General features: G+C 50.9%; 1 protein-coding gene across 1 annotated transcript; it reads right to left on the reverse strand.

The window, feature by feature from the left end:
* Window positions 1-1494: 1494 nt before the first annotated feature.
* PCSK9 (proprotein convertase subtilisin/kexin type 9) lies at window positions 1495-21366 on the reverse strand. Its single transcript, XM_039486318.1, has 12 exons — window positions 21034-21366; window positions 18628-18819; window positions 16083-16206; window positions 15142-15275; window positions 13062-13203; window positions 12095-12291; window positions 10939-11122; window positions 7451-7621; window positions 5490-5638; window positions 4938-5118; window positions 4064-4245; window positions 1495-3825 (listed from the first exon to the last, which is right to left on the reverse strand). Exons 1-12 carry the CDS (start codon window positions 21208-21210, stop codon window positions 3625-3627), a joined length of 2034 nt encoding a protein of 677 aa, XP_039342252.1. The 5' UTR covers window positions 21211-21366; the 3' UTR covers window positions 1495-3624.
* Between the last annotated feature and the right edge of the window lie 3589 nt (window positions 21367-24955).

Here is a 24955-nt window from a genome sequence, read left to right on the forward strand (position 1 = left end):
ACCAGAATCAACTTAATTCCTATCATTTCTTGGGGAGCTAAATGCAAGAGATTTATTCCTTGTTTAGGGTTCAGAGGGAAGAAAGAACTTGAGTGCAGATGCCAGCCGACTCAGTGCCAAGCTGGCGTAGCTGCTACTTTCTCTCTCTTCCCCCTGCAGATCATACACCATTGCATGTGCTTTAAGTAGAAGTTTGAGATATGCTACATCACAGATGCCACCTTTCCCAAGCCCATTGCATCCCTACTGTTAGCTGTAGGTTACCTGCCACATAGGGCTGTCTTCTTACAACAGCGATCTGTACTACAGCCACCTTTCTGTAAGTGCAGGTTAAGTCCTGCTAGATGTATTTTATTTAGTACACCAAACCAAGATAACTGACTTTGCAGAAAATCCTACCCAAGGCAACTGTAATTCGAACTCATAATTTTCCCAGCTCCTTGGTGGGCTATATCTTAAGGAGAGCGTATGGTCAGATCCACTCTGACTGTCCAGGTCAGTTTAAAGTTCAAACCATTTTACATGTTAAAACAGCCCAACTGTTCCCTTATGGAAACTCCATGTACTTCTAAATTAGAGCACTTGTCAGATACTGTTTAAATCCACACTTCTATTTGAGACAATTGCTCAAACGTTCTTAGGAGGGTAGCTTTAGTATGGATATGATATGGTAAAAGCAGCTTCTAAACAGAATGACTAGAAGCAAATCACTGGAAGCCTTTAATCAGAGGGCCAACACTGTGCTATTTATTAACTGGTAACTTGCCATCTAAGGCCTCTTAACACAAACCAACAGGTTTATGCAGTTCATTGTGGGAGTCGAATTTTGTTATTCACCACTACGGCTTATCATGGGTACCTGTGTAGAATAGCTTCACTGTTAGCCCATGGGAAGAATCAATCACTTCTGCTAGAGGAACTAACAGGTAGTGGAAGGGTATGGGTAGAGAATTTGCCCTTCTAGTACCTCTCCTAAGAGGAGCTGTACTGCTACCCTGTAAGAGAGGGTAACAGGCACAGAACAGCTCATATGTCCAAGCTCTTGGCCTGGCACTCAGGATCTACCATTGTAGTTGGGAGTGATCCTTTCAGCCCCACTAGGCAGAGGCGCGCTAGGGGCTCCACGTAGTGCACTGAAAATAGCACTGCGGCCATTCTGCCTCAGGTGAAAGTTTGGGAGCACAAGCTGGAATATCCACATTGCTGGTTTTAGTGCACTGGCTTAAGCCCTGCTAGCACAAGTTTGTTTACACCAGGTGGGCGGCTCGCTCCCAGCTTCAGCACAGTTAAACCTTAGTGGAGCCAGGACACCTGCTCACTGTCCTGTATTTGGTCTAACCTGTGCGCCTGAGTTGTCTCCTCTCCTGTCAACTTCAAGCAACATGGATGGCTTAGCACCATGCAAGTTCCCAGGGAGATGGATGCCCTTTCACAATGCTTTACCTCCAGATTTCATCTCCTGCCATGTTACACTAATACAGATGAACTCCAAGCTGTGGCATACAGATTTTTATTTTAAAAAGACACCATTATAAAATGTGCTGTTTATAAAACTCAGAATAAATATTTTCAAGATACAAATGTAAAAACCACAGTACTATGAAAGCTTTCTTTATAAAAAAAACAGGTAATGAATTACAGCATGTTCATTCAAACATAAATTTCCCAGGAGGGAGGACCCCAAAGGAGACCAGTTAAAGCAATACAGTAGGTCGACATTTATACTTCAACTTTCTTTCACTCTTTTTTTAAAAAAAAAGCTACAAAAACTCTTATGTTTACAGATTAACATCTGATTAAGCAAGCAGTTAAACTAGAGGTTGCAAGCTTGACTGAGTAAAATGGGGTCTACTTGCCACGCTAACGCTGCAAAAAGTGCCAAACTAGATGAGCTAGCGCTGAGGGGGGGTCTAGTTGAAATCTGAGGAGTAAACAAGAAAAAAGCCCACACCAACAGTGCATTTGGTTACAGAGATTCTGGTTTTGTCAAACTGACAAGGTAAATAACTACACCCTAAAGATCACTTTTGTACTATACATGTTTACATAAACAATCTCAATGCATTGGGGGGGGGGGTGTCAGGGACTGTAGTGAGAGAAACCAAGCCTGGCTAAGCTACAAATCATGTAGATGAGCTTTAATGTACTTCCTAGGAATTCATACTGCATTCTGCACTGGGGTATTGGTTGTTACCTGCTGATCCCTGCTGTGGGGCCTACAGAAAGTGAAGGGGACAGGAGGCTGTATCCCCAAAATAATCAGAACAGACCCTCATGTGGCTGCTCTCAGCTAATGAAGGAAACAGGCCCCAGACAGAGGGTACTAGGCCTCATGCACAGAGAGATCAGCGCGTGGGGATGGTGTGGCCAGGGATGACTTCCAATGAGGAGACCGAGTGGAGGCCTGGGCCAAATTCCTGCTGCTGCCGTAGTGGGGCTAACTCCCTGATATTCCTCTCTGGTGGCTTTTCCACTGGGGGTGGGGAATAATTCCCTCCCCATTGATCTCACCTGTCTCAGCAGCTCCAAGGCAGCCAGGTGGGGGAATCCGGCACTGCCTACACTGCTCTGTTGTGCACAGAGGCCTTCACTTGGCACGTTTCAGTGCCATGACTGCTGGAGCTGGGGTTTGTAAGGCACTTGGGGCCCTGCTTGGAGGACAGAAGCTATAGAACGATCAGAAAAAGGGTTTTTACTAGAAACAAACAAAAAAAAATTTTAAATCCCTGCTGGGGTTTTTGGCTAATTGCAAATCAGAGAGCAAGGGCCCTGTGCTGTACCTCCTGAAGGATCAGTCTGAGCCCAAGGGGGTGGGGCGGGGGGACTACTGTGGCTTTAAGGCACATTTTGGACCCTGAGTGTATGTTGCTGTGAAGGCTGAGACAGCTTAGGCACCTGAACTGCCTATGGGAGACTATACCGGCCAGAATCACCTTAATGGCAGCCCCGACAGCTTCACCCCCACCCGTCAGTCTGCACTAGGGGAGGCAGAGAGAGCCACATCACACCAGTTCCTGAGCCAGGGGAATTCTCCCCTTGCCAAATCTAAGGGGCTCCCGGGGGCTATAGCAGGAGGGAGAATCCATCCCTGAGTGTGGAAAAAGGAGGAGGTGGTAACACAAATACCCACAGAATGCTGGAGAGGGAACCAAGGTACCTAGCAACCATACCAAGAACAGGTAAAGGTGCTTGCTGACCTGGTGCAGTAAATACACCTCCTTAGGTCACCCTCAAACCACTTACTGACACTGAGCTTATAACCTTGCTGCTTGGTAATAGAAAAACTGGTGGCCAGGACTTTTTGCCAAATGTCGCCCTGCTAGAATGCGTAGGCAGTAAATTAGGAGGGCCTATGGAAGAATGGGGGGGGGGGGGAAATCTCTCATCCTCAGGGTGCTGGGATTGAGCATTTCCAGACACCAACAACCCTTGCATTTTAGATGTTACATCTCCCACCTGCAAGTAAATTAGTGATTCTTATTCCACCACAATCAGCCCTGACCAAACTGGGAGTAGCGGCCTCAGCTCTGGAATCTGGAAAGGTGATGGTTTTGGAATGCGGTTTTTTTGGTGTGATGTCAGTTTCGTCTCAGCAGGGGCGCCTTGTGGCCACAGGCAGTATCCTCACTTGTAGTTGGAAGAGTGCTTGTCGTTTTCCAAATGTCTGCTTCTGCAGCAAGTGGCGATGGCCGCTGCCCCTTTGCCAGCAAGAGCGCTCATTACCACACAAGTGTCATCCACGGCGTAGGCGCCAAGGGTGCCAGGACCCCAGGAATATGCATTGCATCCTGTCAGAGTCCAGCCTTCATCACAGGACACGGCCACCTACCGGGAAGAGGGATGGAATCACTCTTTGTGGGGATGTATAAATATGGGTCAGATTGAGAAATAGGGTAAGCAGGGACAGCTCCATTTATTTCAATGACTGGAGTGATGCTAAGAAAGCAGCTTTATTGGGGTGGGGGGGGGGGATGAAGAACCATTAGAATGTAGTAGGAATGATTTCAATAGACAGCTAGCAAAAAGATTCTGCAAATACCTACGGTGATTGGTTCTGCCGTACCTTTTCTTGGAAGCCCACAGGTGAGTGTTCCTTCACCTGGCATTCAATGTGGGGGGCGTGGCAGCAGGAAGTATGCAAGGTCACATCCGTTCTCCCTACGCATTGGTGGTGTCCGGTCTCCATCCTTAGAACGGGTCTGACGTTGTCACTAAACTCTCCAGCAAGAGAATGGGAGCTACAACCTGCCAATAATACAGAACGCTTCAAGGTTAATTGCTCACAAGAGCAGGCTTTGAGCATTCGTTGTCAGGGAAATCGGTTTCGCTTAAAAACATGAAATAGCACGGAATGGTGTGGGGGAGGCATCTCTGCCAGTGCACCTCAATCCTGGTATGAAATGCTCCCGGATATCACCAACAGAGGCCGCTCCAGAGTGGAGGATGCCAGTCAAACCAGCATGGCGATTGTGATACGTGGGCAAATACACTCTGGAGGGTAAGACGAGACCCAAAAATTGTACTTGTGACCTAAGTAGGGTGTTTAATTTTGAACGTCAGGGCTAACAGATTATTCATTTTGCAAACCACCAGAAATCCAGGAACTGGAACCCACAGACAACAGCGAGAGGTGCTTTGAGTCACTGACGCTGTCACCATGCTAAGGGAATGTGTGTGTGTCACAATCTCCTATACGAGGAGAACATGAAGTACTGGAAACAGACTAAAGCATCAGCTGGCTGCTTAGTTCAGGAACTATCAAACCAGCCCATACAGCACATAAATAAGACCACGGATATAAATTAACCCAAGGGCCTCCAAGCACTTTACAAATATGAAACTGAACTTCCCAAGTGAATGTAGTAGGATTATTCAGGTTGCACAGGTGACTAGGCAGAGAGGGTGCTTGTTGTCATCAGCAAGACAGCCGACCGTACCTGTCAAAACGTGGTTCTCCTTGGAGCAGCCCACTCCAGTTGTCGAAGTACCATCCACAGTCGGGGAGCGGGTGTGAATCTGGCAGTCAGCTTTGGGCCAAATGCAACACCTCGCTATTGCGTAGACACCGTGGCCGCCAAACGCATTGTGAGCCACACACTGCTTCCTGCCTCCATGCACCTACAATTCAGAAGGCACCACTGTACGGCAACGTTTCGAGTCCCTGCTCACGGGAGTTGCAGGAGCCTTTAGGTTGTTCCCCACGCACACTATTTTCTAAGGGACAAATCCGACAGCCCTGACAGAAACAAAATGCCTCTGGAGTGCTGGGAAGTTTTGCCTGCGTAAGGCCTGATGAGTGGGACCCTCAATGAACTATTCGGTCCTACAGGCTGAGGCCTAAGGTATTTAGGGGCCGGACTCCCACTGAAATCAATGGTAGTCAGGCGCCTATGTACCTCTGAGGAACTGGGCCTGAGAGATTTCAACAAGACATGAGATGCATGAGGGTCAGCTGTGGCGCCCCAAACCACCCCCGGGCGGAGCATCACCTCGATACGCTCTCCTCGCCGCTTGCCGTTCGTGGAGAAGCTTGAGCAGCTGAGCATCTCCTCGTTCCCACTGCAGCGCACGACGCCCGTCGCAGAGCGCGTCGACCCGGACTGGGCAGACCACACGGAGCGGCAATACAGCTGCTCACCTGAAAAGGGACGGCTCAATCATCAGTCCCACACGGCAGGTTTGCTCCCAGTCGCTGCCGCGTCCTCGGGAGCGCGTGGAATGCTCAAGGGGCCGCGTTTGTTCACGTGAGTAAAACGGGCTCGGTTCCGCACCAAGCAGCACGTATCGCTGCTCCGCAAGAGGTTTAGAATGAGAGCAAGACCCGCTGCGCCCTCGACGTGCACAAACTCCCTGGCAACTTCTGAACACTGGACCTCCCCTGCTCTGCCTATTCCCCGCAAGGCCTCGCCCCCTGCTTGCTCGCTGCTCTCCCTCCGCCCCCTTCCTAGTCACTTGACCCTTTCCTCTTCCCTCCCCCCACAGCTGGGCTCCCTTTGCTCTGGGGTAGGGATGGGAGCTGCAGCCTGAGGAGGAGCCTGCTGCCTGCCTGCCCAGGAGATGCAGGTAGGAGGTGGCCCCGGCTGAGCAGGAGCTGGTGTGGGTTGAAAACCTGGCGTCTCACCTGCCCCCCTGCCCGCAGTGGTGTCCAGTCAGTACATCTGACCGGATACGGCCAGGTCCCCTTTTTGACTAGACTTTATGGTTGAAAACGAGCCACCTGGCAACCCTACATTACTTTATTTGCACAAATCCAGCACGGCCAAGTCACTCGGGATAACTTACCTTGGGCCTACAATTCAATTAAAAACCCGCAGCTGGCCCATGGCTGCTGACTCGGCTGGTGCCAAGGGACTGTTCAATTGCAATGGAGATGCTCTGGCTCAGGCTGCAGCCCTCACAGCTACACCGTATTCAAACAGCCGGCACGGGCCACCTGTGAGTTTTTCATTGCAGTGTAGACATATCCTCAGAGGAGTGGGTGTCATTTCAGTCATGCACATCTCAGCCACCTTATCAAGGCAATGCTGCTCCCTGGAGCCTCTCCCTTTGCTGCGCATCTGCCCCATGGAGCACGCATGGGCGGCGGGTTATATATGTTTGCGGTGCTCGAGCACCAGGAATATTCAGGGCTGGGGGCCCTGCTCCAGCAATATTTGGAGCTGGGTCTCTCCCCCGGCCCTGCCTGGATCGGGCCCCAGCCCCCGCGGGTCTCCCCCCCCGCCCCGCCGTGTCCCTGCCTGACAGAAAGCAGCGCAGTGCCTCTCCCCTGCCTACTTCTGCTGCCCGAGTAGAGCGGCTCCCGGCAGAACTGCTGTCTGCTGCCCCAGGGTCCTAGTGCCTGCCATGCACTAATGGCAAGGCAGGCTGCCCTTACCCTGCCCTTCCGCCCTTGCCCTGAGCCTCCCCAATGACCCAAACCCTCACCCCCAGCCAGAGCCCTCATCCCCCCGCACCCTAATCCTCACCCCCAGCCCTGAGCCCCCCCCCCGCAGCATGAACCCCTCATCCTCAGCCCCACAGCCCTCACCCCTGCACTCCCTCCTATCCCCAAACTCCCACCCAGAGCATGCACCCCCTCCCCCTTTCCACACACTCCTTCCCACCACCAAACTCCCTCCCAGAGCCTGCACCCCTCACCCCTTCCTACACCCCCACCCCCAGCCCAGAGCCTGCACCCAGCACCCAAACTCCGTCCCAAAGCCTGCACCCCTCACCCCCTCCTGCATACCCACCCCCTGCCCCAGCCCGGAGCCTGCACCCAGCACCAAAACTCCATCCCAAAGCCTGCACCCTGCACCCTAATCCCCAGCCCAGGATCTGCACCCCAGACCTCCCTCCCCAAACCCATCCCAGAGCCTTAGGCAGGTGGGGGCGGAGTTGGGGGGGGCGGGTTCTGGGCACCACCAAAATTTCTACAAACTTGCCACCCATGGGAGCACGTGTGACTTACCTGCTAGGAGTCTGCTGGGCAGTCCTGCCACTCTGTTGGGTGTGACCAGCCGCTGGTTTTCAGGAAACCAAGCCTCATTGATCAAGTTCTTGGTGGAGAAATGAATTAGCCTTTGCCTCAGCTCGGAGAGCGTCAGCGCAGAGTCAGTGTTCAGAATCATGGCTGCGATGCCTAGGAGAGAAGCACACACGCCATTTCGATTGTAAAATGTTGATTTAAACATCAAAACACGTATAGAAAGAATATACAGGCAAGAGGCCGCATGTCTGCTTTAGATTAGGGTAGTTCACAGCTGGCAGAATTTGTATCATCAAAACTAAGTCTTTGTTACACTTGCATTTGCACTGCAGCTATGTCAATTCAGAACCAGGCACCTTTCATTGAGGTGGGGGGGGGGAGAAGAGACATGACCGCCGACCATGGACCATCAGTGGGGTTTGAACTCAGGATCTCTCACACTGAAAGTATGAGCTTCTACTTCTCAACTTAGCCTCCAGCAGCACAATACTCAGCTCACAAGCCTCTTTTGCAGATCAGCCACTAGCAGGAGACAAAGACCCATACTGAGGTCACGTGAATGACGTCTGCACTCTCCTTGGAGCAGACATCCAGGAGTACCTGAGACTGTGATCCTCAATGAAGAGGGAATGTTTGGAATACTTTAGGATGCCCATGCATGCCTCAGTGCCTCTGTGCTTTACATTGCTGTGCACGAACGGTGAAGGTTACACAGCTACTCCTGGGACAGAGCAGGGGACATGAGGTGTTGCATCACATAACTGCCTGGGATGGTATGAACGGGTCATCTAAGGACTGGCTGAAACTGACCCATATCAATGGAGGATCCAGAAAGAGAGTGGGAACCCCAAGGGCCAGAACATTCATAACTAACAACCAAGAGGGAGGAGATTTTCCCCCGACCCGTCAGGGAAGCAGAGCAAAGGCCACAGCTGGAGAACCAAGGAACAAGGTGTCAGCTGCCTGGGTTAACAGGGAGGGATAGCTCAGTGGTTTGAGCATTGGCCTGCTAAACCCAGCGTTGTGAGTTCAATCCTTGAGGGGGCCGCTTAGGGATCTGGGGCAAAAATTGGTCCTGCTAGTGAAGGCAGGGGGCTGGACTCAATGACCTTTCGAGGTCCCTTCCAGTTCTAGGAGATTGGTATATCTCCAATTATTACCTTTATTACCTGGCCTTTGGAGAGAGACAGACAGACCTGGGGCCAAGGACCAAGGGACAGAGACTGGGAAAGCAAGACAAGATGGCTTCCACTGCAGCCAGACCGGACTCTGTCTTCACCTTTTCCTCTCTTTGCTACCCTAAGGAGTGTCTGATGCTGCAGGCCAGGTGCCTACTAAATTGTTAGCTTGTTTCAGAGAGGCGGCGGGGGTGGCTGCAAACACTCACTGAGAGCACGGTGCCCTGAAGGAGCATCATACAAGCCTCCCACAGGAGTCTGGCTTGGATGGATTCACTGCAGGGAGCCATGGATCACTGGCACCCACAAGCCCAGTTTCAGAGACTTGGAAGCCCTGCGCTTGTCTCTATGGACCTATCAGAGTCCTTGGGGCCCAGCCCATGAAAGGGGTCACTGCCAAAGGTCACAGGCTGGGGCATGCACCAGCCGCTGTGGATCTGTGACACTGACGGCACTGCACCAGACGAGCTCTTCAGTAGGAACTGGACCTCATCGCACCCTGGATATCATGCTGCCTCTTCAGTCATACTCCAGTGCAGCGCAGGCCTCCCATTTCACTCTGCGATGAATCGGGACCGAAAGGAAGTTCTGCTTTGCAAAACCAATATTTTCCTGACTAGATCCCACGTTTGAGATCCTTAAACTTAACCTCCAGGCAGAAACATTTCAATGCACAAGCTCAGGTTGTTTCTTCATTTAATTCTTCCCTGATACACATCAGCCTGGTGGAGGGAGATGCATGAGGCAAGAATCATCTAGGGAACTACAGGTCTCTGCAGCCTCCTCTCCATAGCATCAGCTTCAAAAAGGATTCACTCACCTAAATGTTTTCATTAAAATGTTAATGACCCAGCATAAAAAAAAAACCTGTTGCCATCTGGGACTATTTTCAATTAGGGGGAGGGATAGTTCCATTAGGAGATTGGTATGTCTCCAATTATTACCTTAATGGAACCTGCCGCCTAATTGAAATCATTTTCCTCATTGTCAACGTTTTCTCGTCTTCCCCTGCCTGTTCATCCCGCAGGGAGTCACATTCTACAGTCGCACTAGGGCAGAGCGTGTGTATTTATGGTGTAAGACGGAAACATGCGGACAGTTAACAGCACTCAGCCTTGGGCCCAAGAATCCACAAGGCATATCACTATTAGACAGTAACACACCGCCGGGCATGTCTCACTGCTTAATCAGGGCACAGGCATGGATTTCATGAAGCTGCTTTGGAAGGCTGGAGACGGGGAGGGGGGAAATTGATGTACTGATGGAGATGGACAGCCCTGGGAGGGCCTTACCTGATGCCACCGTATGTCTACACTGCAAAGAAAAACCCGCAGCGGGGGGCAACTGAGTCAGGCTTTCAGGGCTTCGGCTGCGTAGATGTTCCCGTTTTGGGCTGGACCCCAGGCTCTGAAATGCGGCAAGGGGGGGAAGGTTTCGGAGCCCGGGGTCCAGCCCGAGCGGGAACATCTACACGGCTATTGTTAGCCCCCCAGCCTGAGTCAGTTGATCTGGGCTCTGCACCTTGGTGCCATGGGGTTTTCTTTGCAGTGTAGATGTACTCACAGCCAATATCAATGGTAGCTCTGGGCCCCGGCTGTCCTGGGGCCACTGCTCTCGAACAGTGCAGCATCAGGCCTTGCACTGACTGCTTGCAGCCTTGTGCACTGTAGTTTTTATCTTACGCCTTCCCCCGGGGCAGCACGATGCCTGTTTGTCTGCAGGGCCCCACCTACACTGCCTGACTCTGGTCACCTTCCAGCAGCCTCAGAAACGAATCACCTGATTGCAGCCAAGTCCTGTCTTGTCTTTACTACGAGAGACACGCAAGTTGTTACCTGAGAGGGGTAAAACATGGCTCCTCTTTACAGCACCGATGTATTATATGGCAAGGCCTAGAAGCCCCAATGGAGATCAGGCCTCCGTTGCGCTAGGTGCTGTACAAACACATAACAGGAGACAGTCCCTGCCCCACAGAGCTCACACACTACATAGACAAAGGACTATTATCCTAGTGTCACAAATGGGGAATTGAGGCACAGAGAACTTAAATGGCTTTCCCCAAGTAACACAGGAAGCCCAATGCCTCCCCACTCCCGTCAGAGGAGCTAGGACTCACGTTTTAACCACACCCCCGAGGTGTGATAGAACCCAGTTCTGTCCAGGTTGCACTTGTGCTAGTCAATGTAATGTGCTTTGCTGGGGATGGTTCATTTTTACCCTGCTGGGCACACAGCCACTACTCCTTGCTTCCTACTGCTGCATTTAAAAAAAAAAAAAAAAAAATCGATTCACCTGCCACGTGGGCAGCGGCTTGGGATGTCCCGCTCTGGGAAGTGAAGCAGGTGCTGCAGTCGCTGGAGGCCCCTATGATATCGTCACCCGGGGCAAAGACATCCACACACCGGCCAAAGTTTGTTCCTAAGGCTCCCATGGAGGCAGGCTGGTCCTGGAAGTCGGTTGCCCCGACAGTGATCACCTGAGGGTTACAGCGCAATGACACGAGTCAACTGGGACGTCAGCAGTGAACGGATGGTCTATAATTGCATTAAAACTCACAAATAAATCCACCCCGGCCTGTACAATTCCTCCTGCCCACCAGGGTGAATGCTACTGAATAACGTTTTGCCTTTACAGGAACACAAAGCCACACCCCTCCTTCAGGATTGGAGGAATTGTAAAGGACCAGGACTATATAATTCCTCAGGGAGACTCTGAAAGTCCACTGCAAGGGTGAGTATAGCCAGGAGCCCAGAGCTCCTTCCAGCAGCAGTAATGTGCTGGAGACCACAGATAGTCACACGATGAAAGACACTCAGGCCTAGTCATGCTGCCCCTGCTAGTAAATCTCTACCTCACACACAAGCTTCTTGACAGCCACCAAGTGACACTCCATCTACAACAAGGTGCAGCGTCCCGGCCAACAAGGAAGGGGCGGGACCTGGGAGTCGCAGGAGGCAAAACCACCCCACATCGTGGCACTGTCTGCGATACCCCAGGTATTGCGAACGAGCCCGCTGCACTGCCCACAGAGCCTTAACAGGTCCTGCACCATATGGTGCCTTTCGAGCACAACCCACACAAAAGTGCCTGGGGGAGGGGGATTCTGCCGTCCCATTTAGGGAGCCATAGAGAAGCAGCAGAATGGTCTGTGTGTTCCCCCAAGAGCAGGGATCGCGACTGTGCATAGCCTTATGTGGCCTGAGCAAGGAGGAGGCAAAGCTCCTTATTTCCCCACCAGCGAACAAACTGCGGTGGGGACTCTGACCCATAGCACGCTTTGTCCAAAGGGCAGGAAGTGACTGTTATCCCCATTCTACACCCAAAGAAACTGAGGCACAGATAGGGTGACGTGCCTTGGTCAAGGCCAGACAACAGCTAAACAGTGGCAGAGTCAAGAATAGAAGCCAGGTGTCTCAGTCTGTGAAAGCACAGTGTCCCAGCCCCATACCTCTGGTTCAGATGCAGGTGAGTACAGGCAGGCATCCTCCTTGTAGTTGCCAGCTGCAGCAATCATGACCACCCCCGTCTGCACCATCAGCCGACAAGCTGCATTCAAAACACGGCTGTAGCCTCCAGCAAAAGGGAGCAACACCACCAAGGGGGTGTAGGGCTGGGCAGTCAGGGTCTTCTTGATAAACTCCAGGCCTGTTGATCACGCACAAATGAAACGGACAGAGAATGATCACAGAAAAGGGCAGCGCTAATGATTCACTCGCATCCTGCTAGCTGGGTAGTGGGGGGGCAGATTCAGCTCTCCCCTCCAGCTGGAAAGAAGCAAGATCCTTTCCATATAAATATCCTTTCACGGACTGAGACAGGGAAAGAGACTTGGTGAATCAGCAACGCTGCTCAGTACAGGCGAGCACGCTGATGGGATGAGTCACCAGAACCCCAGCAGAGGTGCCCTCTGGGAGGGGCTCTCCTTCCAGGGACCAGGTTTATGGTAACCAGAAATCTAAACATAATCTGGACAGAGAGAGAGAAAAAATGCTCCCAGGCCGGGCTCCAGCCCGGCCCTAGGATGTTGGGTGCGTAGCCCTGTATTCCTGCAGCAACTAGTGGATGGTCCTTCCCCTGTGCACTGGCAGGGAGGCTGGGAAAAGTGGTTAACCCCTTGTTCACTCGGGACGAGTGCACCCCGCCACAGGGTGTTCGGAGGCATATCACAGTGACGTGCTAAAGGTCAGTTTCAGAAAAGCTCAGCAGATTGGGTGCAGGGCACTTCTGAAAATCCACTTAGGTGCCTAAATGGGAGTTGAGCATTTCTGACAATCTGGCCCCAGAGGCCTGAGCCAAGTGCCACTGACGCCAATGGGCACTGGCTTTCAGTGGGCGTTGAACTGACCCCAAAATCCCACCTGTCCCGTCAGGCTCTCGAGGGTTAGACATTACACGCCTCGCTGGTTCTTACTCACCAATCAGGGTCCCACTGACCGTGCCTTTGCCTTGGCAATTCAGCACCCGAAGGCTGCGAACGCTGGCTCCTTTAGCCACGCCAGCGTCCCTCCCACTCACCACCCCGGCCATGTGGGTCCCGTGGCTGTCGCACTTGCTGGCCTGCCAGAGAGGGGAAGTCAAGCAAGGCAGCAAACGATTCCAGAATCATCCCATGCATTGGCCCCCATACACACGCTTGGGGCCCAATCCTGCAAACACTCTCACACGCATGATAGTGGTTCCACTGATGTCAATATAGAGGGACTCATGCATGTCGGTGCATGCAGGATCAGGCCCGTTATTTGCTACCACCATTTCTACCATTACACTTTTATGCCATTCTCTAGTGCAATGGTCCCCAACGCGGTGCCATGCGCCCGCGTCCTGGCCCCCGGGAGAGCACCTGCCGAACTGCCGCCGAATTTCAGCGGCGACGCCTCTCGATGACGTTGCTTTGTCGCCGACAAGTGACATCATCAAGAGGCATCACCACCGAATTTCGGGAGCGATGCCTCTCGCTGACGCTGCTTTGTCGCCGATAAGTGACATCATCAAGAGGCATCACCGCCGAAATGCCGCCGAAATTCGGTGGCATTTCGGCGGGTGCTCCACCGTGGGAGTGGTCCCTCGGCTGGCGCCCGCCAAAAAAAAGGTTGGGGACCACCGCTCTAGTGTATTAGCCATTTTCAGTGACACAGCTGCTAAATAACACAGGAATTGCTGGCTGGGTCAGACCCATAGTCCATCTAGCCCAGTATCTTGTCTGACAGTGGCTAGCACCAGATGCTTCACAGGCAGGTGCAAGATGTGGGACAATCTGCCCCCCATGAAGGTTTGATTCTGATCCCTAGTAGTTAGAGACTGGCCTAAGCCCTGAAGTATGAGGTTTTATCCCTTCCAAAATTATTTGTTTGCATTACCTCTGGATAGTCTTGTTATCCATATAACCATCCTTGCTGGGCACCCTCCAATCCCACTGAAGGCCCTGGGCTGTGAACCTGAGATGCAGGTGTTCTTAGCCTTTGAGCCCATCTGCAAATACTAGCTGATCAATCCTAACAATACCCTTATGAGGCAGGTATTATTAATCCCATTTTACAGATATGCAAACCGAGACTCAGAGAGGTTGCCCAGGTCATCCAGCCAGTCAGTAGCCGAGCTTGGTAGTAAGAATTCAGGGGTTTCTGGAGCCAAGACCCTTCAGCTAATAATTCCAATTCAGAATACTGGCTCAAGGAACTCTACCAAGGCCAAGAGCCTATGAATACAACTGTGTAGGTGGCCTGGGCACAAACGAAACACCCACTGCGTGACAGGAATTCAAAACGTGTGGGACTCCACATCAGCAGGACAACAGAGGACAGCCGCATGTGGAGGTGAGGCTTGGAAAGCTGAGCTGTGTTTGGCATCCTCCATCGAACAGAGCAGAAAACCCTCGTGCAGACAGTGCCCACCCTGGCATCAGTCACTGTGCTATCTTCCCTGAAGCTGTTGCTAGAGTTGATTGGAAAATGGGGGTTCCCCCCTCCACACTCACAGAGAAAACTGTGATTTTTTTAGCTCAAATTAGAAAATCAGAAAACATTCAAAACCCAGGAAGTTCTGATTGAGAAATGCTGCTGCAGCGCGTCATGGGAGTTGTAATCTGGTTGCCTCGTCCCCCCAATCTCCTCTGCATCCTGGCTCCCTGGTTGGACTGCATCTCCCAGGAGGGACTACAGTCTCCCCTCTTGGAGAGATGGTGCATCATGGGAGCCCTTGGCCAGGGTGCTTCATGGGCGATGGAGTCCAGCTAGCAAGCCCAGCCCACAGAGCAGAGGGATAGGCGACACCATGGCAGCATATCCCAATAGAAATGTTTGGCTGAATGTTGGGGGTGTCTCAATGACAGAGTGAAGTCATCCATGGAAATTAACACTTTTTCATGACAAACTGTAATCGAAAACTCCATTTTCCGCTGAAGAACAGTTTTGACGCAAAACTTTCCACCAGCCCAAGCTACTCCTGTCACAGGCAGTGAGAGCCCAGGACCCTGACAGAGCCCACAGGCTCGCTCACCTGTCTGTGAAAGCGTGTGCCGTCCTCCTCTGGCACATTCTCGAAGTCCATCACAAACACTCTGCCCTCTATCTCCCGATGGTTGCTCTGGATGCTGGTGTCTAGCAGGTAAACCTCAACCAGATCTCCTTTATCTACCAAACACAAGCCACGGCGCAGTCAGTGCGAAAGGCAGCAATGCCCTCCGAAAGCACACACACCGTTACGACCAGAGCAGTCGAAGCTGTCATCAGTCCAGCACTCTAGCCAATGAGACACAGATGTTTTCTGGGCACTGCCATCTTACAAACCACATGGCTACATTTTTACAGCCAAGTTATCAATTCCCGCAAACAGTGGCTTGCAAGGGAAATAACAACAAACAACGCATCCATCCAGTGCCTATATAGGGCCCAATCCTGCAAACTCTGCATGCACACAGCTCCCACTGACTTCCAGGGTAGTTATGCAAGCTCCCTAACCCCCCAGAACCATAGCTATAGTGGTTTCTTCCGTTCTCGGCTCCATCCTCCCAAGGAAGCGCAGAAGGCACTAACGAGCTGCAGGGAGAGCAGGAGAAAACAATGTAGACCAAGGGCTCTGCTCCAGATGAGGCCAACCTGCCCTGTCCTCACAAGCTAAATGTATCCCAGATTTGGAGGGGAAGGTTACCATGGAGAGTTGATTGGCTCAGCCCCTCCTCCCCCAAAAGCTCAGAGTGCCAAAGATGACAACAAACCCCCTGGAGAAGAGGACATCAGTCCCACTGGGGTAGGGAGAAAGGTGCTCTCTGAGATTCATGTTCTCCCACTTTTCTGCACACACTTGGAACTACACTTGCGCAAGTTTCCTACTTTCTCTGCATGCGTTTGGAGGGTGCAATATTGCCCCTAGAAAATCATCTGCTGCCCCATGAATTATCCTTTAAAATAAATTCAAACAGGGGTAGAGGGAGCCCTTACTGGGAGGATTATATTCGCCAGACTTGTACTGTGCCGGGACGATCCGGCCGAGGTTCCAGGGGATGCTCTGAGCAAACACGTAGGAGTCCTCTTCAATGTAATCAACATGTGGCAGCCGCAAAGCCTGTGCAAAAGAGACATCACAGAGAGATGGCATGGACACAGTACTTGGTGCACACCGTGCAGAACAGACACAACATGGGATGCTCTCAGCTGTTCTATCTAGCAGCTTCCTCAGGCCACATGACCAGTATCTTCCACCAGGGTGGGTGCAACCACAGACAAAATACTGGTAGGGAGCAGGAGCCTCCCAATGCATTGAGGTGGCCACCTACAGGATACGACACCTCCAGCGGTTGCCCCCGTAGCTCCAAGATTGTGCCCTTTGTAGCCCTCCTTGCTAGAATACGCATGTCCCACAGTGACTTGTCTTTCCTGTGTGCAGTGCTGGATGCAGCTCCCTGCAGAGCTCATCAATGCCACTTGCTCTGGAAGGCCAGGGGGTTCCTAGAGACATAGGAACTGATGGCTAAGGCACAGATCTGGCTGCTAGGGAATTCGGGTCCTGGGCCTCGCTCTATCACATTCATTTACTAATTTCTGTGCCTCAGTTCTGTGAGGTTAAATTCAGCAAAGTGCTCTGAGATCCTCAAGTGGAACATGCAAGGCGTAATTACAGAGATCAGTGCCAGACACTCCCCACTGCCCTGGGAGCAAAGGGCAGACCTCAAACTCAAGTCACTCACACGACCTCAGACAGCATGACGGAGTAGGGCTGTGGGGAGATGGAGATTTGCTGATATCCATGTCTGCAACTGCAAAATGATTGTCCTAATGCAGCAAAAACAAAGAACCTGTGAATGGCCCAGGCTCCTAAATCTGTAGTAGCCCTGTCAAGAGAGACCAGTAAAAGTAAAACAGCTCCTTAACTGAATTTCTTCTCCGGTGGAAATTCCATGTTCTTCTCACAGTCACCTCCTCAGAAGAGGAGCACTATATTGCCTCAGCTTAAGTGCAAATTACTCCCACATGCTCTTTGATCAGTGAAGACATATGACTAGCAGCCACAAGTCTGTATCCAGCCATGTGGGTAGAGTACCTGGGACCTGCATCACCTTGGATTCCTGACTGGATCTGCCTTACTTTGGATTCTTTCTGAGTTTTACAGACCCACCATTCACAATTTGTTTCAAATATCAGTGTGATCCCACGCAAAGCAGCGGGCATCGGAAAGCAGGTATGCAAAATCAGCGCAATGACTTTTGTCAGATTGGAGAGGGACAGTGGAATTGCCGGACGGGTCAGACCCAAGGTCCACCTAATCCGGATTCTGTCTTGGACAGTGGCCAGCACCAGATGCTTCAGAGGAAGTTACAAAACGCAGTTATGGAATAATCAACCCACAGGAGAGTTTCTTCCTTAAACCCATAAATTAGAGATTAGTTTATGCCTTGAAGCAGGTCCGGCTCCAGGCACCAACGAAGGAAGCAGGTGCTTGGGGCAGCCAATGGAAAGGGGCGGCACGTCCGGGTCTTCAGTGTTGGGTCCCTCAGTCCCTCTCTTCCTCTTTGAGTTGCTGCCGAAGCGGAAGAGAGGGAGCGAAGGACTCGCCGCCAAATTGCCACCGAAGAATGAAGCTGCACAATTGAGCTGCCGCCGAAGTGCCGCCAATCGGCTTGATTTTTTTTTTCTCCTGCTTCGCCGCTTGGGGCGACAAAAACGCTGGAGCTGGCCCTGCCCTGAAGCATGAGGATTTACAATCCTTGCAAACATGTGGATGGAGAGGTGGGTATTTTAATCCTTAGTTTTGCAACTCTAGATGTTCTCACTATCTAGACAGACAAACATTCTCTAGGTTGGATCCTTTTACTTCCAGCCTGTGTTGCTTTCCTGCCTGCCTGCCTTTCAATCCACATGTGTCATAAACAGATAGTTAAGGGTTAATGTCTCTTTTACCTGTAAAGGGTTAACAAGCTCAGTGAACCTGGCTGACACCTAACCAAAGGACCAACGAAGGGACAAGATACTTTCAAATCTCGGTGGAGGGAAGTCTTTGTTTGGGTTCTTTGTTTTGGGGGTTGTTCTCTCTTGGATCTAAGAGGGGCCAGACGTACATCCAGGCTCTCCAAGCTTCCTGAAATCGTCTCTTCTGTTCAATACAGTGAGTATTAGTTAAAAAGGCGGATTAGTCTTTTGGTTGTTTTCTGTATTTGCAAATGTGTATTTGCTGGAAGAATATTTTATTTCTGTTTGCTGTTACTTGTACTTATGCTAGGGGGGAGGGAGTCCCTTTAGTTTTTATAAGCTAGACCCAGATCTAAGCTAGAATTTAAGCTTAGAAGGGTACAGGCAGGTCCCCACCTTTTGGACGCTAAAGTTCAAAGTGGGGAACAAACCTATGACAACATGTTTCTTGCCTCAAACAGAACTGTTACCACTGGGGGGGGAAACCTACTCTCCATACTGCCTGCCCTACCCTAGATGCCTCTGAACAGAAAACAAAACCAGGGCAGGCTGAAAAGACAGATGGGCAACATCCTCTTACCATATCCAGCACATCACTGCTCATCTTAACAAGAAATCCCTGGAACAGATCCTGGAAGATGTGAAGGATTTTGGTTAGGTAGCCGTGCTTCGCTGCTCGAGCTTGCAGCCTGCGGATGGTTCTCTCTGTCTGGGATTTATGAGTTTCCTCCTTCAGCACCACTATGTACTGCCCGGGTAATCTCCACATGTCCTGAATTTAAACAAGCAGAAGCAGATTTTTCAAAGCCATGCACCTTCACAGAGCAAACACTGCTGTTCAAATTCTCACTGCAAGCTCAGTTGCTTGAACTGTTACTTTAACCAGCACAGCAGAGTTCATTTTGTAATGTAATCTACACATGATCAGAAGGAAAGAACTGTGCACAGTATTGTGAGCCCTAACCATTCAAAAATCATAGATTGGCTTCACAGTCATGAGATCTTTTGAAAAATAATTTTTAGGTTTTCTTTGGCTTCTGGTTTTTGAGTCTGCAGAGCCCATGTGGATCACATTTACAAACTGTCCTCTGCAACCGTAAGGGCTAGAAACTTACAAAACAAAAGGGAAATTTTTACATCATCACTTGACTCCAGGAGCTGGGACTTGAAGAAAAACTTACGAGAGCTGGCAACACTGTGAAAGCACTGAGCCTGTATTATACTCATGGAAAGGCAGAGAGCTCTCGCAGCTGCAGATGAAGTAGTCATGGGGAGATGCAGGTGCCAGGCCTATTCAGAGCTTAACATGGGAATGAAATACCCTACACTTCTCATTAAACTGCATGGACACAGACACTCTCTATGCCATGGCTGTGGCAGCTGCATTATACTGGGAAAACATCTTACCAAGGCCCCAGACAGTGTGAAATCACCAATTCATCATGGGGAGGTAGAAGGCAAGAATGAGGGTTAAGTGAACAGTCTAGCAGGTCAGTGGGTGGGACACCAACCCAGCCCCATCCCATATGCTCAGTCTCACCCTCAGTGACCAGAACCCTTCCTCGCTCTCAGCACAAGCCAACTGCTCTCTTCCTCAAATCCTTCTGCACCTGCAGCTCTCCGCAGCACTAGCCAAACCCTCCCCTCCGCCAGGGTAAGAAAAGGGTCCCGCCAGAGCTCTGTTTCCAAAGTCACACAGTTGGGTCTACAAGGGCTTAAGAGCCTGCTCCCAAAAGAGGTAGGAAACAAACTACTGTGGCCAGGTCCACAGTCTAAGGCACCAGCCCATCGTAGCTGCAACAAGTTAGTGCCACAAGTCACTGCCTGCCCCCGCACCCTAATGTGAACTTCCCTAAGCCTCGTTCCCAAGCATGGCTGCCTTGCAATCCTCCAGCCCTGCACGCTCCACAGCGCAAAGCTTTCTGGCTGTCACAGGGCACAAGAGACACTCAACAGCCACCCAGGGAGCTCCCACCGACAAGGTGGCAAGCACCCATCCCTCTTGCCATCCCATGGCACAGACGCCTCTCGCCTGCTGCACAAGAGGCTCCAGGCATGTCAGCTCTGTCTCAGCAGCTCTTTTATGCCGAGATCCACCTGATCATCATCACAACCCACAGCCCTAACCCACAGACCTTTTATCAGGAGGTCCCACAGGAGGGGAAGCAGCAGCAGGGCACCCAGAGCCTGCAAAATCCTTTTTATTCTTTGTAACAGTTTGTTTGATTCATTTTATCTGTGAGGGAAGGTCCTGCCCCCCTGGAGAGGGAGTCCTGGGGGTGGGGGAGAATCGGGTCCTGCCCTTAGGGGTGGGGGAGACTCTCCTGGGGGAAGAGGAGGCTCTTGCCCCTGAGGAGTTGGGAGTGGGAAGAGAGTTGGGTCCTGCCCAGAGGTTCTGGAACCATTTTTATAGTCGGGAGGAGGGTGCTAAACTAAACTAGGTTATGATGGAAACCATTTCAAGCCAGGGGGTGCTGCTGCCCCCCAGCACTCCTAGTTCCAAAACTTATGGTCCTGCCCCCCGCCCAAGGGAAAGGACTTAGGGAGGTGGGTGGTCCGGAGTGGGGAGTTCATGCACCAGGTGGCCACGGCCGGAGCTGGGCAGCCCCAAGGGGCAGAGACCAGCACTGTGGGGCGAGTTCTTCGTTTTATTTTGCATGTGCGTGGAGCCATGTGCACGAACCAGGGAAACTGAGGCACCACGCGGCTAAGGGACCTGCCCAAGATCAGCCGAGGAGCCAGAGGCAGAACCAGAAAGCAGCTCGCCCGGCCTCCTGCCTTGCCCCCGGGGCTCCCCTGTCTCGCCCTGGGCTGAGCAGCTCAAGCGCCTCTTCGGCACCGGGCGGCTCCCCGGCCGCGTGCTCTGGTGCTCGGCGGCCCCCGGGGCGCTGCCCAGGCTCCAGCTCCCTTCCCCAGGGCGCCGCGGGGCTACGCGCCCCTCGCCCGCGACCCAGCCCCCTCGGCCGCCTGCCCCGACGCCGCTCACCTTGCTCGTCCTGTAGAAAGCGGCCGAGCCCAGGTGCTTCGCGACCTCCGTCTGGTTCTCCTCCTCGGAGGGGAAGGACAGCACCAGCTCGTCGTACTCATCCTCCGCGGCGGAGCCCGGGGCCAGCAGGGCCAGCGTGCCCAGCAGCAGCAGCAGCGCGCGGGGGCAGCGGCCCATGCTCCCGGGAGCCTTAGAACCCAGGGCTCGGGGGCCGCAGAGCCTAGAACCCGGCCGGGAGGCGCGAGGTGGAGCCTAGAACCCGGCTAGCGCGGAGCCTTTGGGGGCGCGCGAGCTGAGCTCTGTGGGGAGCTCCAGCTGCTCCTGCTGCGGCTGAGCCGGATTAGCGAATGGCAAGTGCTCCCCTCACACACACACACACACACACACTCGGTGTTGCCACTCCTCCCCCCAGATTTCCACGTGCTTCCCGAAATCTTTTGGGCGTGGATGTGCCGGATCACGCCACTATTGTCCCATCGGACCATTCTAGCTTGTTAAACATTAATTGGAGTTTTACTTATCCATTGAGATCATGTTTCTGCCCCTTTTTTCTTTCCTGGCGTCATATTACAAGATTATTTAAAAAAAAAACCATTCACAGCTTGAGGAAGAAAAATGCAAATTTTTCTGTGCATGATTCACTCCAAATACACAAAGGAGAACAGTCTAATTAAATGCACCTCAGCAGTGATTGCATGTAATAGACATTGCTATATTTTATACTTGTAATGTGCATGCAGTTTTATGTACACATATTACAAACTAGCAAACACCCCTACTAGGGGTTATTCCATTGCTAGCACATACAAGAAATAGTTGATTCCATTTCTCCAGGGTATAATAAATTAACATTTTCCCAGTACTTTGATCCCAGGAAAGTATATTTTCCAAGGGTAACGCAGGCGTATCACACAATCGTATTGAGCCTAGCCACAAGCAAATGCTAACATTAAAACAGCAACGTACACAGACATACCAAATTAGCCCAGCTAGGGACAAGCCGCCTGACTGCAAGTCCTATAAATAAGACAGAGCATGGGAAAATGAATTTGGGTGTTTTTTTAATTAGCTAGCAAAAATAAAGGGTTAATGAAGTCCATTACTAGAACACACAGTCCACCAGATAAACAGTCCAGAGGAGGGGCAGCAGTTATGTTGACATTCTGATGTCCCAGAAAAGACACAAATAGTAGTAGAAGCTTTGGAAAAGAATGAACCTTAAAACCAGCTAGTGCAGTTCTGCATGATCCTCAGGGCAGGGATTCAGTGCTTTGCTTGTCACACCTCACCTACTGTAAAACCCTAGGATTAAGGCAGACAAAATAAAATGGCTGCTCCATAAAATCCAGAGTGACCTGCAAACTAATCCCTGCAAAGATCTAGCTACATTTGGAGTGAGCTGAAAGCCGTCCCCAGGAAACATTAATAACATCATGATAAGAGAACCCAGTCAGCCCACCAGAACATGCTCTATGTATCTATCTTAGTTAGCACTTTGCTGCACCTGCTCCTTTGAACAAGTGAACAGCAAACCCAGACCCATCACTGGCAACCTGCAGAGTAACCCACATAAGACAACAGAAAAGCCATCACCAGGAGGTGACATTGGCAAACTGTCCCTAGCAATGAACCACAGTAGGGCAGCAGGATCTGTGTACGTTTACATGCAACATGATTCCAGCTGCAGGTTTGTCATGGCAGAAAAAAAAATTCATGGACAGTGTGATTTTCCTTTTTGACCATGATCTTCTTGTGTGTCCGTGACTTATCCTGCAGCTGCAGCTCCTGTCCCGTGGGGCTGGGCCTAGTGCCCCACTCTGGGCATTGCAACCCAGTTGTGGGGTCTCAGATTTGGGCCAGCCACCACTGCATCACGATGGCGAGGAGCAAGGCAGCAGGCCAAACCTAAGTGGCGCTGCAATCCAGCATACCAGGTTGCAGCACCTGGAGCAGAGAGCCAGGTTCAGCTCTACGGGGCACAGGAGCCACCACTGCCCAGGATGAGTGTGGGTGGGTTCATTCTCCAGCCCCTGCCTCCCTTCCCTTCTAAGCCAGGATTAGGGTTGGGGTGCTGAGGCAGCGGATGCTGCTGGGGGTAGTCAGTACCCCTTCATTTGTCAGGGCATTTTTTTATCAAAAATCATGGCACCGACACGACTTTTACTAAATTTACCATGACTGTGATTTTTTTATTAAAAATTCCATGACAAATCTGGAACCCTCAACATGACAATTCAGTGCTTTGCACCAAGGAAAGAAACGAAAAGAAAGAAACTTTGGTCCGTGATATACCTTTAAACGCAATCTCTCTCGATACAAAACAAACCAGACGCCAAGTAACACTGCTCATTACTATTTTTAGGCAAATCATTATAATATGACAGCCAATTGCAACTCAGTACTATTAAACCTTTGCTGAGAAATGAACCACCCCCACTAGTCTTTTGTGACATTTATTGGGGGTCAGCTGGGGGAATTTCATTCGGGAAGTCTCCTTAAAAACTGATGATATGTTGTGGCTCCTATGTTTGCACAGGAGCAAAGAATTAGCAAGGTTCAAGTGTAAAAACATTATAGAGAGACGGAGGAAGATATCCCTCTCTAACCCTAATATATTCTGCTCAGGATATTTTATTTTTGCTGTTGATAACAAAAATCTAACTGAGACTTTCCATGCATTAGTGAGAGACCTGGCAAATCAAAGGTGGAAGCTAAACGCCAGTTTTCAGAGGAAGGGGTTTGTAAGTCGCTTATGGGCTTACTCTGGAGTTGAATTTTCATGAAGGACTCTAATCCTGTTTAGGAATTTTTACAGACGCGTCACACACTGCAATGATTTTTTTCTTCCAGTGTTCTGGTCTATATTTCTGGGCAGCTGTCAGGATTTCTTTGCAAATCTTTGCTACCAAACCATTAGGAAATGTTTAACATATCTGCATGAGGACAATGTATTTATACAGAGCATCTTTGAGGCAGGAAGCCTTCAAAAATTTATCGTAGTTTAGTCCAAAATATACAGTATATTGGAGGGCTCATTCAGAGAGGCAGATTTGTTCAATACACTGGGCCTCGGGAGACCTGCATCCTGTTCCCAGCACTGCCACTGACCTTTTGGGTGACCTTGGGGAAGTCACTTCACCTATCTGTGCCTCAGTTTCCCCTCTAACATGTCTATTTAGACTGTAAGCTCTTCAGGGCAGGGACTGTCTCCTATGTGTTTGCACCTCTAGGCTCTGCTGTGGCTAAAGAGAAGAGGGGGTTATGTGATAATATTAAGAAATAATAATTAATATTTTACATTTAAAATTACCTTATTTACATTTTCCAGTCCTTTGGTCTAAATACCATGTGCTGAGCAACACTGAGATAATCACACCAGCTTCTCTTTGGTACAAATGAGCTATTACCAGAGGCTGAGCTTGCTCTTATTGAAGTCAGTAGGAACCTTGCTATTGATGTCAGATGAGATTTTCAAAAGAGCCCAATGGAGTTAGGTAGCAAAACCCATTGAAACTCAGTGGGACTTTGGTGCCAAACTCCCTTAGGCTCCTGTGAAAATCTGTGCTTCATAACAGCTGCAGCATCAGGCTCTGGGTTCGGACATTCGGGTGCAAAAGCAATGACATTAAATGGACCTTTGCAGCAAATCGGAACTCTCAGCTCAGCTGAAGGGGCAACAACAACATCTGGTATAAAGATGGCTTTGATTTAAAGTCCCGAGCGCATGCCAGTCTTACTGGGGCGGGACTTGACCACTAACCTTGTTAAAACAAATCAATTAGCATAATGAGAAGACAGAAGGGGTGACTTGTCCGAGCCCATGTGACATCAGAAATCAGGCGGGGTAACTGAGGGGAGCCACGAATCCTTTTGCTGCCAATTCTCTGCCTCTTGTCCATTTCACACAGACCCCAGGCAGACC

This window comes from Mauremys reevesii, linkage group 8, assembly GCF_016161935.1.
Source record: "Mauremys reevesii isolate NIE-2019 linkage group 8, ASM1616193v1, whole genome shotgun sequence".
NCBI lineage: Eukaryota > Metazoa > Chordata > Testudines > Geoemydidae > Mauremys > Mauremys reevesii.